Source organism: Alligator mississippiensis, chromosome 3 (assembly GCF_030867095.1).
Source record: "Alligator mississippiensis isolate rAllMis1 chromosome 3, rAllMis1, whole genome shotgun sequence".
Lineage (NCBI taxonomy): Eukaryota > Metazoa > Chordata > Crocodylia > Alligatoridae > Alligator > Alligator mississippiensis.
In genome coordinates, this window is record NC_081826.1 from 198,710,863 (window position 1) to 198,724,166 (window position 13,304).

General features: G+C 39.5%; 1 protein-coding gene across 6 annotated transcripts in view; it reads right to left on the bottom strand.

Moving 5' to 3' along the window:
- The window catches only part of PRUNE2 (prune homolog 2 with BCH domain), a 230,916-nt gene that overhangs the window by 36,043 nt on the left and 181,569 nt on the right, over positions 1–13,304 (bottom strand). For all 6 annotated transcript variants that reach the window (XM_059724800.1, XM_019478148.2, XM_019478147.2 and 3 more), the window contains 3 exons: positions 9,050–9,129; positions 7,411–7,611; positions 288–464 (listed from right to left, as the gene is read on the bottom strand). In XM_059724800.1, coding sequence (XP_059580783.1) covers positions 288–464; positions 7,411–7,611; positions 9,050–9,129 — 458 coding nt within the window. The remainder of the gene's footprint in view (positions 1–287; positions 465–7,410; positions 7,612–9,049; positions 9,130–13,304) is intronic.

Below are 13,304 nucleotides of genomic sequence, written 5' to 3' on the forward strand. Positions count from 1 at the left end.
CTGTCAATGGCTAGCTCATCATTCACACCAGGGAATCAGCTAGACGGGAAAGCTTGCTATATCATTCTTTTGTGTGCAGTTGGCTATAGAAAACTGGTGTGCCCTAATCCTGCTAGACAAATGAATGGTTTGGCTCAACTGGTTTTTTGACTGTGATGTGAGGCTCTCAGCTAACATGTTGTTTACAGAAAAATAAAATTCAGCTTTCACTTTACTACTTTCACTTTAAAGCTTTCACTTTATTTCCCATTACTTAAAAAATATATTTGGGGTGGCAGGGTTCCTACCTCCATGTGAAATAACCTTTTTGTAAGGCTCGATAACTTTCATATCAATCCTCTGTTCCTGTTCTCCAATCACTACTGTTCTCCATAACCTGTTGTCCTCTCTCTCTTCCTCAGCAGTATACTCTGGAATGGATTCAGACTCCTCCTGGGAAGCATCCTTAATGACTGTCTGGTCCTCTGAAATAAAACAGCAGGATTAGCTCAGCATCTTGGTAACAAGAGTGGCTCACACTTTTTCTGCAACAGTGGTGCATGTTCAGAGAAAACCTACTGAAATTCTTTGTCTCCTGAAAGCCATTGAGGTTACTGTGGATTTGTGCTGATATAACAAAAGAACAGAACTTGAATCTTTCAGAGCCAGTTTTTCAGACCTGCCTCCCTTTTACTTCCTCTTCTACCAACACAATAATAATACACAGTACAGGATTGCTGAGGGGCGTTTATATTTTGCGGGCAAGTAAAACTGAAGCAAGCCTGTAAAAAACTGATCAACACCTTGCTGTGTTTATTGAATTACATTTCTTCACATGCGGGCCACTGGTATGATAAGTGAACTAAAACAAAGCCTGAAGATAAATGCAAAACCAGAATATCTTAATTTTTCCACATTTGGCTTGGGAGAGGGAAAGGAAAGAAGAACAGACCCTCATTTTTTCAATTGCCTCTCTCTTTTTTATTTCAATTATTCCTCCTTGCTTTTCCCTGTCTGGCATCGGAACAGGAGATAGGCACCAATACACCTCTGTTAAAGCCAAGAGCAATGCAGTGACATGTCACAGTGTTGTCAAAGACTTTTGGAGCGGAGAGGTAAGATAAATCCCATAACATTCAGCAAGAGTCCTCTGTGTGACAGGAAAATTATGTAGGGAGACTCCTCAAATATCTTAAACAATATTTTCAGACCATGGATTGTATTCCCTGCAGTTGCTTTTGCCTAAAGATTAAACCTTTGTCCCCAGTTTAAAGGGCCAAGTAAAAATATGAAAGGGATACAATGCTCCTCTCTCTCTTTGCAGATACCAAGTTTAGAGCAGAAATGCAGCTTGGCCACTACTACTGGTATACTTCATTGGGCTGAGATGTTCTGGGCACATACAGCCCATAAACTCAATGCCCATATACACTTAGTTCAATATCACATAATGGACTCTGGAGTCTGTCAGCACAGCCTCTCTACTTTCCAGCTTAAGAATATTATCAGTACATTTTGCTGTATTGTTAGCATTCCACAAAGGCAAAGGATCCTGCAGGTTTTGCCCCTGAACAAAGGAGGACAGACTACCAGGATTTGGTTTCTAATACTTCAGAGAATATTCCAGGTAATTAGGAAACTATTTCTATTCTGCACTTAATGACATGACTGCTAGTTCATGTTTTCTTCTATCCCACATGTAGTGGTTCTATCTATGCCAAATGTAGTGGTCAACTACAGAAAAATGAACATAAAGGATTGACTTCATCTCCAAATAGAATTCGTTCTTTCCATAGGTATTTACTAAAATGTCAGTTTATTTATTTCTTTAGTGAATCGCTCTTATTTTCCACCTGTTTCTGGGGTTTGTTTGGGGTTTTTGTTGAAGCATTCTAGCTTTATGCACAACACACCAATAAGCAGGCAGTGTGGACAAATGTGTTCGGGTCACACACAGAAAAAAATGCCTGGAAAACAGATAGGACAGGGAATACATTTTTAGGCTGCATGATGCAAATGAAAAACAGGCTAAGTCTTCTGAGGTGAAAAGGCCAAATGTAGCTACCAAGGAGATTTGGGAAACAAATCAGAAGAAAGGATCTTAAAATATAACAAAGCAGCCTAAAATGTATTTTATTTGGGTGAATCACAAAGCACCATGACACATATGTTTCACTTAACACAGCTTCTTAAATCACTTGTAAAAATAAAAAGTATGCATGACTTCTCAGCCTGAATCACTCAAGTGAATCAGATTACTCATGCAAGTGTTTCTGGGAATAAGTCTGTGAGGATCTATATTTTTATGCATACATGCATTCATGCCCACACCTCCACACACATTTAAGTATGCATACATGTATATGAATTATCAATGTTTTTATCTTTTTACTATTTTTTGACTGACTTTGGAATGAATGGCATACTCCTGAGAATAAAATGTCCTGAATGTGTGTGTTTTGCGGTACATTGGTGCCACTCAAAAAAACACAATGAATGAATAGTAAAATATACCGAAGATGTTATTGGGATGCCAGCAGGCTGTGGATTTCTTTTTAAAAAAGCCCTGTTTATAGTTTGAGAATTCAGGGCCAAGTATACCCTTAAGCAACAGCCTTGTTCAAACAAGAAAAACCAGCCAAATACCTCTATTACAATCTCACCAAATCAGGACAAAACTGTCATAGAGCAGGAGGAAAAGTAAAAGATGGGAGGAGGAAGAAAAAACCTGAGAGGGAATCATAGCAAAAGGAAGATGCAGGAGAAATCAGGGGAAGTGAAGAGGAAAGAAAGGGAGCTACATATGATGGGATAGTTTCACCAACCAGCTGACTGGTCAAACTGCTGATTCTCAATAATAATGAACATGACACACTAGAGAATGAAGCAGCTATCCCTGTTTAGGATGCATTGCACTGCTTTATAATTCATTTGTCCTTGATTACACAGTAGAAATATATCCAGAGTGACTTGAGAAAGGATGATAAAAATATAAAGAGACAATATTAATCAATCCCTTTTCATTAAATTTGGTTATTATAATTCATCCTGAATGTTAGGTCATAGATGCAATTGTTGTGTCATAGAACACTACATGAGTAGTTGCACACAGTGCACTTTACTCTAAATTACACAAATTGTTATTCATCAGGCAATCTGCTTCGAAGGGCCAGCCAACCTTGTTTTGAGGCAGAGCCCCTTTTAAGAACAGGTGTTTGTGCTAAGTAGAAAAGGGAAAAATCTGTTCATTTTTACTCCTCCGTTGTATCTAAAGGCAATTCTATCACTTCTATCTGGAGGCAATACTCAAGTGCCTTTCCTCCCAGCACACCATTTCCCCCTGCCACTGTTATCATTATCAGATTCACCTGCAAAGGTAAGTGCTGACATGATGACACCTGATGTAGGTCAATGGAGGAGGAGGGTCATGGAAAGTGAAAAGGGACAGGTTTACAGCTGAAATAGGGAAGTGTTAGGAAGACTGGTCAGGGGAAAATGGCTCTTGGGGATATGTTGACCTGCTTTCTTGTGGGGCTTGCTAAAGCTTGATAGTGAAACTGATAAATGATGCCCCCAGAAAAAGGACTGAATAGAGCTTGAGTGGATTGTTTAAACCTTCTTGAGCTGGGGAGACAGGCTAGCAGCCTACAGGAGTACTTCTGGGGTTGTTTCAGAGAGGCACAATATCCAATGATAATAGTGACAGGAGAAAACGAAGAGTTGAGAGGAAGGGCATTTGAATATTACCTTCAGATAGAAGTGATTTGCTTAAGGTGAAATCTAGAGAGAATGATATAAAAATCAGCAAGTTGTTGGGTTTTTTTTTTTCCCTTTAAAGCTTTAAAATGTTTCCTTTATTTTATAAATCCTGTTTTCATGGATTTTTTTTCTTAGGACCTAGATTTTAAGCCACTAGAGTTTCAGCAGTATAATACTTCCACCACTTTAGCTCTTAAGTTCCCAGCACTTAACATAGTTTGTTTGCTACGAAGGCGGGGACAGAAAGAAAAGAAGTGTTTGGGCAGTGGGGGGGAGTTTCAGTTAAAATGTTCCAAATTGTTCATTGATGAAACCAGCTGCTGCCACTACTACCACTACCGCATCCACACCAGTCCTTGCTATCCTAGGCACTACATGATTTAACTCCATTCATAAACTTTATTATGCTGCATCTTAGAACAACTTAGGTGACGTTTTGTGTGGTTGTGGTTTTGTGTGTGTTTTCTGTGCCTCTCTCTCCTCTGCTTATTGGAAGGCTGCTCCAGTATCTCATTGTTCTAATGGCTGAAAACCCTCTTCTAATTTCCAGCTTATCTATGAACAGTTCATATAACTTGTTCTTGGACCAGCATTGTCATGGCCCTTTTCCATCTCTGGTGTTTACTCTTCTGATGTATTTACAAGTGGAAATGTTTCCCCCTCTCAACCGAGCTCTTTTTTAATCTCTTCTCTTGTGGTAGGCTTCCCATTCCCCTGATCACCCCAGGGACCTTTCTCTGCAATTGTTCCAGTCTGAATTCCTCCTTATTGAATATAGGTAAACGGAATCTTATCCATTATTCTAAATCCGGTTGTACCAGTATCTTTTACAATGATATGAATATTTCCTTAACCTCTATAGGAAATACCTAGCCTGATTGCATTCTAGGATCCCATTAGCCTTTGTCACGGCTCTTCATATAAATAACTTAAAGTTGTGCTCTGATTAATACAACCAGGTCCTTCTCATCCTCATTCACTTCCAACTGATCAGTTTCCAGTACTTCACTGTTCATGAGTATAGCTTCCCAACAAGACCTCTGAAGGCTCCACTAGTATTTCTGGAGTATTTCACTTACTTTAACTTCTACTGCTTCAGTGTCATGCAGGTGAATTCTGCTTGCTAGACGTTTATAGTTTTGCTTGTAATAGGTGAAAACTAATGCATTTGTGTTAAAGGGTTTGATCCAGAGGAATTTGTGTATTTTACTGTTAACGTGCAAGCCTCAAGACCACAACCCAGCTGCTGCCTAATCTGATGTATGGCTAACTAACTTTTGGTGGGTGAAGGCAAAACTACCTAGGTGATGACAGCTCCTATTGGTGGTTATACCACTTGCCTGAATGTTGGAGATCTGTGTATGAGACCTGCTCTAACTTGGGAAGAGTAGTGATTTGGAAAAAGGATTCCTATTTCTCAATATTCACTTAACATCATGGTTTAGTTGGTAAGGGTCCCTCCTCTCAGGAAGAGAGGCATACCTGGCTGATGTGCCTAACTTCAAGAAAAGGTTTGTGGCTGAAAATCCTAAGAGACTGGTATCCACAAGGCTCAAGCCCAACCTCTCTTTTCAGTTCCCTACTGAATTACATGATTTCTTGCTCAGTTTTCCGCATTCTCTGAATCCTGTTCTTAGGAGCCTACTTTTCCCTATGCATTGAAGAAGTGAGTGTAGGCACATAACTCAGGACTCTGAAGTCCATGGAGCTGCAAACTACCTAATGTAATGCCTAATGCCTTCTGTGCATTTATCCTATAATGCAATTCATCACAGAAGTCATGGGGAAAAAAAGTTGTCAGTGCTGAAGAAGGTAGAGCTTTAACATCTAAACACAGTAAGGCAGGATACCTATCCCTGGCAACTGAACCTTTCTTAACTGAGTGACTACTCTGTTTTAATATCCTTAATAAACTCAGATACATCTAAGTATCCAATATGTAAACAAGTGGATTTCTGGCAACTGCTGCTTTGTAAGGCTTATCTCTGTCTTCAATAACATCATTAACCATAAATAGAATGAGAGAAGCCACTAAACATGCAGAAGATAATGAAACTACATGGAATAAAATATTCCGGTTTACTAAGCAATACACCTTGCCAGAAAAACTTGAATGATTATTTTTTTAAGAGATTCAGTATCTAATCAATGAATGAAAGAAACGTTGTAAAAGTAATCAAGTAGTAATTTAGTAAACCATCTCTTGCATATTGCATCTCACAAAATCTTCGATTGAAAACTGTTGCACAACATGCATCCTTGTCATGCATCCACAGATGTATCACAAGCAGGGCCAAGGAGGTGATCCTCCCCCGCTATGCGACACTGGTCAGACCACGGTCGGAATACTGCATCCAGTTCTGGGTGCCGCACTTTAGGAGAGATGTGGCCAGCAACGAGAGGGTCCAGAGGAGGGCCACTTGCATGATCCGGGGATAGCAGGGCAGACCCTATGAGGAGAGGCTATGGGACCTGAACCTCTTCAGCTTTCACAAGAGAAGGCTGAGAGGGGATCTGGTGGCCATCTACAAACTTACCAGGGGGAACCAGCAGGGAATAGGAGAGACCCTGTTCACCCAAGCACCTCCCAGAGTAACAAAGAATAACAGCCATAAGTTGTTTGAGAGTAGGTTCAGGCTGGACATTAGAAGACACTATTTTACAGTTAGGGCAGCTAGGATCTGGAACCAACTTCCTAGGGAATTGGTGCTCGCTCCTACCTTAGGGGTATTTAAGAGGAGGCTTGACAATTACCTAGCTGGGATCATATGAGCCTAGTATTCTCTCCTGCCCAGGGCAGGGGGTCAGACTTAATGATCTACTTAGGTCCTTTCCGACCCTACATCTATGAATCTATGAAAAGCCAATTGCAGGTTCATAATCAAAGTTTTATGATAAAATGTAAGTTTTTAGTTATTACTGGCCTCCTGTCTGGAAGTGCTATAGACAGAATTCTACTTAACAGCTACAGTAATGATCTAGAGAAGGAATAAACAGAGTTTAAATGAAACTCATGGATAACTCAACACTTATGAGAAAAGAAGAAAAAAGAGAGAAGAATACAAAATAAATCAAGACAGATTAGAAACATGAATGACAACTAATTAGTTGTTTTTTTTTTAGGGCAAGCTAACATCAGCAAAAATAATCAGAAATAAAAATATACTCATTCAAAAAGAGAAATCTAGAAATAAGTAATATCAAAGGAGATGGGTTCAAATATTGGGTCAATGTCCCATTTAGGAATATAGCATCCTGAAGACTAAAAGAACACACACAACTATTACCAGGTGCAGGTTGTCAAAGAACTAGTTATGTTTTCAACATATCCCTGAGCTAAGAGAATACTGTTTTCCTCCCATGAGGAATTTGTCAGCAACAAGTCTTATGGACGGTTCCTTGGTTAGATGTTCTGACCTCTACGATGAGCATTTTTTCGCTCAGTGCCCCTATAAAAGAGGCTACAGATTACTGCATGTGGAAAGGAGACAATGTCCAGTTCTGAGCAGAAAGCAGTACTATTTGGATAATTTGGATTAAGTCTGAAGCATTACGCTGATCTACACAGCCCTAAATATTGACAAACAGATCTTAACCCATTCCAATTTAATGAGGAAAAACCACACTATGTTTATGCACACTGTCCTTTACTTATACAGGCTAGTTCATTACCTTGTCCAGTGTATTCAAAAGAATCTGCTTCATCTGGAGTGTCAAGATCATCTACATTAATATCAATTTCATCTGGTGTATCCAAATTATCATCAGAAAGAATAGACCCTTCACTCTGGTCCAAGGAAAGGTTGATATTTGGAGCTGTAAGCTTTATCCTTCTGGAATGGGAGCCATTGAGGTCCAAAGAATTAGGAGGTTCTATATATGAAGAAAAATAATAATATATGCAGTATTTAAAACTCTTCCACTGTATGCCTTTGAATATTTTTAAACACTTTGAACAGTGTGATTGATTTTTATCTGACAATAACAATGTTAAAATTGATATAGAATTTGGTCCTATAATATCAGTTTCAAATGTTTACCAAAATATTGCTATATTTAAAAAAGGACAACAGTTACCACATACTGGGTACATGCAGACATTTAGGGAGAATAGGGGGAGGTTAGATTACATTAAAAATGGCCATTCAATCTAATTTATTTGTCTGAGGTGCAGACCCTACTCTTACATCCCTAGCTAGGTGCATCTAAGTGTGAACTGTACAGAAGTTCAGGAAATATAGATCAGTCCAAAATAGCTAACTTGATCTAAGTTAACCCTATACCAGAGTTAGTCTAACTTAGATCAGGTCCAGCAAGACTGATATAACTGAACGTTTGTACAGTTCCCAGCTTATCCTGGGGGTTGGGAAAGCCCAGCCATTGGCCCTAGCCCCAGGGCTGTGCTTTTCCTACCCAACCCCCTGGCACTGGGCTATTTTTAGCCCTCCTAACCCCTCACCCCAGTCCCAGATGGACAACACCTTGCTGATAGACCAGCCAGACAACAGGAATTTATCTTCTTTGAAGACAGGCATGAATCCAAAAGTTTGGATCTGAAATCAGTTTTCTACTGAGATCCTTTATCATTTCATAAAATGTAGCTTCTTCTACTTATTATAAAATATGAGTTAACATATGGGAAAGTTCACACATGCTTTTAAACCTCAGCAGACTTTGAGGACTTTGATGATCACGTGAATCACTTCAGCTGTGAACCCAGTGACCTTTTGAAATCAGGAAAAATGCAAATAAAAAAAATACACCTTGGAGAAACTGTTGTATTGAGTGTTTGCTATCATTTTTCTGGTATTTATATTGCAAGTATGCCCTTATGTGCTCTACCTGATTATGTAATATCACTCTGCGCAAAATAAATATGACCATGCCTTTGCTCTTCCTAGCTGGGTGCAAATAATGACGTTCTGAGCTAATATACATCTCTAGTATGGTTTCTTGCCACTACATTTCACATGAATATTTGAAGCTGGTTTGTTTGGACTTGTGTATTTTTATATACAAACTTCACTAGACTGAAGTCAAATATAGTGTGAAGAAAGCAAAGTACTTAATTGTCACAAGAACAAAATGCTTTAATAGACAGATAACACCAAGGCACAAGAGAAAATATGCAGCACACTATAAATTATCATTTGTCAAGTGAAGTATAGAATTAACTAAATAAAGCACACTTAACACTCTTTTTAACACTGCAATCATGCCTTACCAGCCCAGAGATATCCTTCCCACTGCATAATTATATGCTATTGGAGTGAGAAATATTTTTTAAAAAAATGAATAAAGCCTTCCTTACCAGGTCTCATCTCTGTACCATTGGGGCTTATCAAGCCCTCATCAAAGGGGATGTCCATTCCTACATCCTCTGATACAGATCTGGAAAAAAAAGGCAATATATTTTATCTGAAAGCTCACCAAGATCTAAAGATCAAGTATTTGATCTAATGTGGAGCATCTCCCTTCCTCATATATGCCTAATTTTAATATCTGACTTGCAAATCAGCTGCAAATTAATTCAGGGGTGAACCAAATGTAGTTGATGAGATTCTATGATGTAGCTCATACCATACCACAATATGTATGGAAGTGTGGCTGTTGGAGACTCTAGGTTCCACCTTGGTTTAGAGCAAAATGAAGCACTGAATAATTATACATTGGCAGACTGCAAACTTTTCTAATTTATGCATATGCATGTAAACCAACAAAGGGTCTCATTTTATCAGTGAACTTCACAGACATGTCTAAGAGGGAAAAATCCTAGAAATACTATCCTGGAACTTCATACCAAGTTTTCTATGGCAGCCTACTGCAAGCTATGCAGCCACACATTCAATTTTCTTATCAGGTTATCATATGAAACTAAAATGTTATAATATGATAGGAAAATATCAGGTAATTATACTAACTATACCTAAAATGACTCTTAAATAGGATTAACAATAAAAAAAAAAAATGCAAGCATTTAGAAGAATTCAACTGTGTTCATGTCTCCTATTTCTGTTCAATTTCTATAAACCTATTCTATAACTCTGTTATAGCTGTTTTGCAAGCGTTGCACTGCAGGATACATTTTTTTTTAACAGTAGCAATTTAAGCATGAAAACACTTGAATATTTTTTAGCAGCAGAAAAATGGTTTTGTTTTCACAACTAGCAGGTTCAGAACTGGCCCCAAACCTTCCCAAAATATCATGTTCTGGATCTTATTAGGGGGCTGGAACAGGCTGTTGCAGGTGTGATCATAACCTCTTTGTTGTGACAAGATCATCATTACATCTAAAAGGTGCTTACAACACACCCTCTCAGCAAATGCTGTTTTGATGGAGCCAGATCACAGACCCACAAGTGAAAGCAAATTTGTACCCATCAGACCATTTTACTCACGGTTCAAAGGGGAACCATTATAGCAATTGACAGCTACCTAGATATCTCTGACACAGGCTGCCTAGCATCATCCTTACAAGTTACCATGGGAAAGAACTGCACCCTGAATTAAGAAGTGACAAAGGAGAAGGCTAAAGTATTGGTGGTAGAAAAAAAGAGTACAACTCAGATCCATTGCAGAATAGACTGCTTGTATATTCCTATCTTGTAGCTTTGACAAGAACAAAGGGGGAGTTATTTTCCTCTACCTTAGCTGTAGAGGAGTTTCATCCAGCAAAATCATTTGGTTGTAGGCTAATTAACCCAGGTTACAAGAGCATGATGCAAATCCCAGTGTTAATGGAAAAATTTCTTCATATTCCAGGTTGGCCATAGCTATTTTACCAATATTGCTAAAATCAATGTTGCTGCTCCCTTTTTTACATTCACAAACTAACTGCATTGACCCATCAGAAATCACTGATCTGATAGCTCTAGAAATGCTGAGTTTCCAATTCTGTTGCCCTGGGCAGCTGACTGCCCTTTTGTCCAAGCAATGTATCAACCTTGGCAGATCATTAAATCTTTAAGGATCTGTAACAGAAGAATTACATTGAAGCTAAAATCCCTGAATACAGTCCCGTTACTTTACCATAAGATTAGCTTTCCTCAGGTAGAAATTAATTCTCTTTCTTTTCATATGAGGTCTATACAATTCTGTTAGTCACCACTTAGCTGGGTGAACTGATGCACTCCTGCAGGAACATCAACAGAGGCATCACTGGTTTCCAGCTTCAAGCAATACTGCTGTGGGTAGGACAGGGCATGGCTTGGCAGGCAAGTTCCTACTCCATCTCTACTGTTCTCTACTCAAATCATTTTTTTTCTCAGCCTTCCCTTCTGTTTGCTTGTAAGTGTTGGGAGCTTGTGCCGCTGCTTATGCCAAATAATTGCATATTTAAATATGACCATCTAAATGCTTCTTAAGCTTTTCCTTTGGTCTACAGTTGATATAATTGTAAAACCCCAGTTTCCATGTAAGTTATGTAGGTGGAATGAGTAACACTGAATATTTCATATTAGAGGAATGTTTCGGCAGCTGTTATGGACAGCTAGCAAGAATGGGCAACTCAGGTTGCAAACAGATGAAGAGGCCTTCCATCTCAAGAGTTAATCTCCACTGCGTTCCAGCTACATCTATAAACTACAGTATCCTGAATTCACAGGGCATATCCGCCACACTGATTTCAATTAACTGAGAGCAGAACTGGGCCAAGAATCTCTAATCTCAGTTTAATTAAACAATTTTTATGCAATTAATCTAAAAGACACAGAATTTTACTTTTGGACACATGGAAAACACAGGGAGACCCTCTTGCAGTTGTAGATGCTAAAGACAGCATTGCAGGCACTTAGGAATGCTTTTAAATGGTTTTTTAAAACATTGTTGACATAAGACTGCCAAGAGCATTTCAGATCAGACAAGGCAAATATTATATCCATTCAGCAAAACTGCATGTGAATGTTTAAGCAGTATTTTGCTAAGATGAAGCTTACCCTCTTTTCAGTTTCAAGTTTCTATTTATTATAAAATAAGTGATGAACAGACATTTGAAGGGGGAAAAAAATCATAAAACGTGTCCTGTGATGATAGTATTTTCTACAGCCCCTGCAGAAAACATCTACACTGACACTGACAGCAAGCCTGCCACAACACAAATGTGTACTCTAATATAGTGAATACAGGTCAAGGAGGTTGGGGGGTTTGTTTTGTGGATTCAGCATTAATGGTTATTGAGTCATAAAGTAATAGGCAAAGCAGATGCTACTAAAGAGTGAACTCATTTTAGTTGTTCTTAAAACTTTACGGTGGAGATGTCAAACACATGGCCTTTGAGTTGGATCTGGTCTGCAGAGCTGCTCCATCTGGTCAACTAGGTTACCAGTGGGCCAGAGAATTTGGAGACATGACTAATGGTGAGCAGGGCCTGCCACAGAATATGGGGCCATTGTGGATGTGGCTATTGCCACCAGGGGTGAGTGTGGGCTGTGCAATACAGCCCTCAGTTGCCTGTAATCACTAGTCCATATCCTCTTGCATTTCTCTGCCATGGCAAGCACCTGCTTGGCTCATGGCTACTTGCCCTATTGCTGCCTGGCTGCCACAGTGGCCACCGCCACTCCTGCTAATTGCCCCATACCCTCCTGGACCTGATCCAGCCTGCAAGAAACCCTGTGGCCTGGATCCAGCCTGGGGCAGAAGGTGAGTTTGACACCCCTGAATGGTAAATGCTCCATGTTGAAAGATTAAACTCAGGTGCATGAGAGACTCCATTCTAATTATGCATGATTTACTGGACTGATAAAAAAGATGCTTTGCCTTGAAACTGAGGTCAAAGTAAAACAAACTCTGTGTGTCCTAAATGACTTCCTTTGTGTGGTACACAGACCAGCCATTCAAAGATCAGCTGCATTAGGAGTCAAGTTACTAGACTTCTGCTTTGATAAATCAGGCTTCCAGACTTGGGCAAAGGTAACTCCAAAGAAAAAAGTGCATTTCAGAGAGGCAGGTTGGACAGCTATCAGGTTTATATACGAGAGGGGACATGGGGAAAGGGAAGGCAGACTTACAGCTGAGCTCCTGCACATTTCTATGGCTCCCATCTGATAAAATAATAACCTCCTTAACGCTCTTTCACTTTCCCAAGTCTGTAAAGTCTCCGAAATTCAGGAAGGTAGTCTTGACTCCGAGGTGTATACTACCACTTTCACGCAGGGCTGCTTTAAACGGATTCTGTCTACAAACAACTACAAATACCTGCTTTCTTGATGATACATAGTAACCCTTGTCGGTGTGCATGTATGATTTAGGACTTGGGACAGACGCAACTCTCCAGCTAACCTCTGTTGACAAGTTGCTTTGTTTTCTTATTCCAGAGCATCACACTGAGTCATCACCTCCGCAGCTCAGCCTAGTGCTGAGCCCAAATACGCAAATACTGTTTAACTGAAGCGAACTCTTCCCCTGGTTGACAATCTAAGGTGACCTCTCCTATAGTTATCCTGACAATTCACTTGCTGTCTGAAATTGTAGCTTTAGCATACCAGAGGTCTGTTGCCAAAAGCTACATCAAATTTAGGTTGGAGAGAGCAGTAAATCAAGAAACAGCATGTTGATATTTTTTTAAG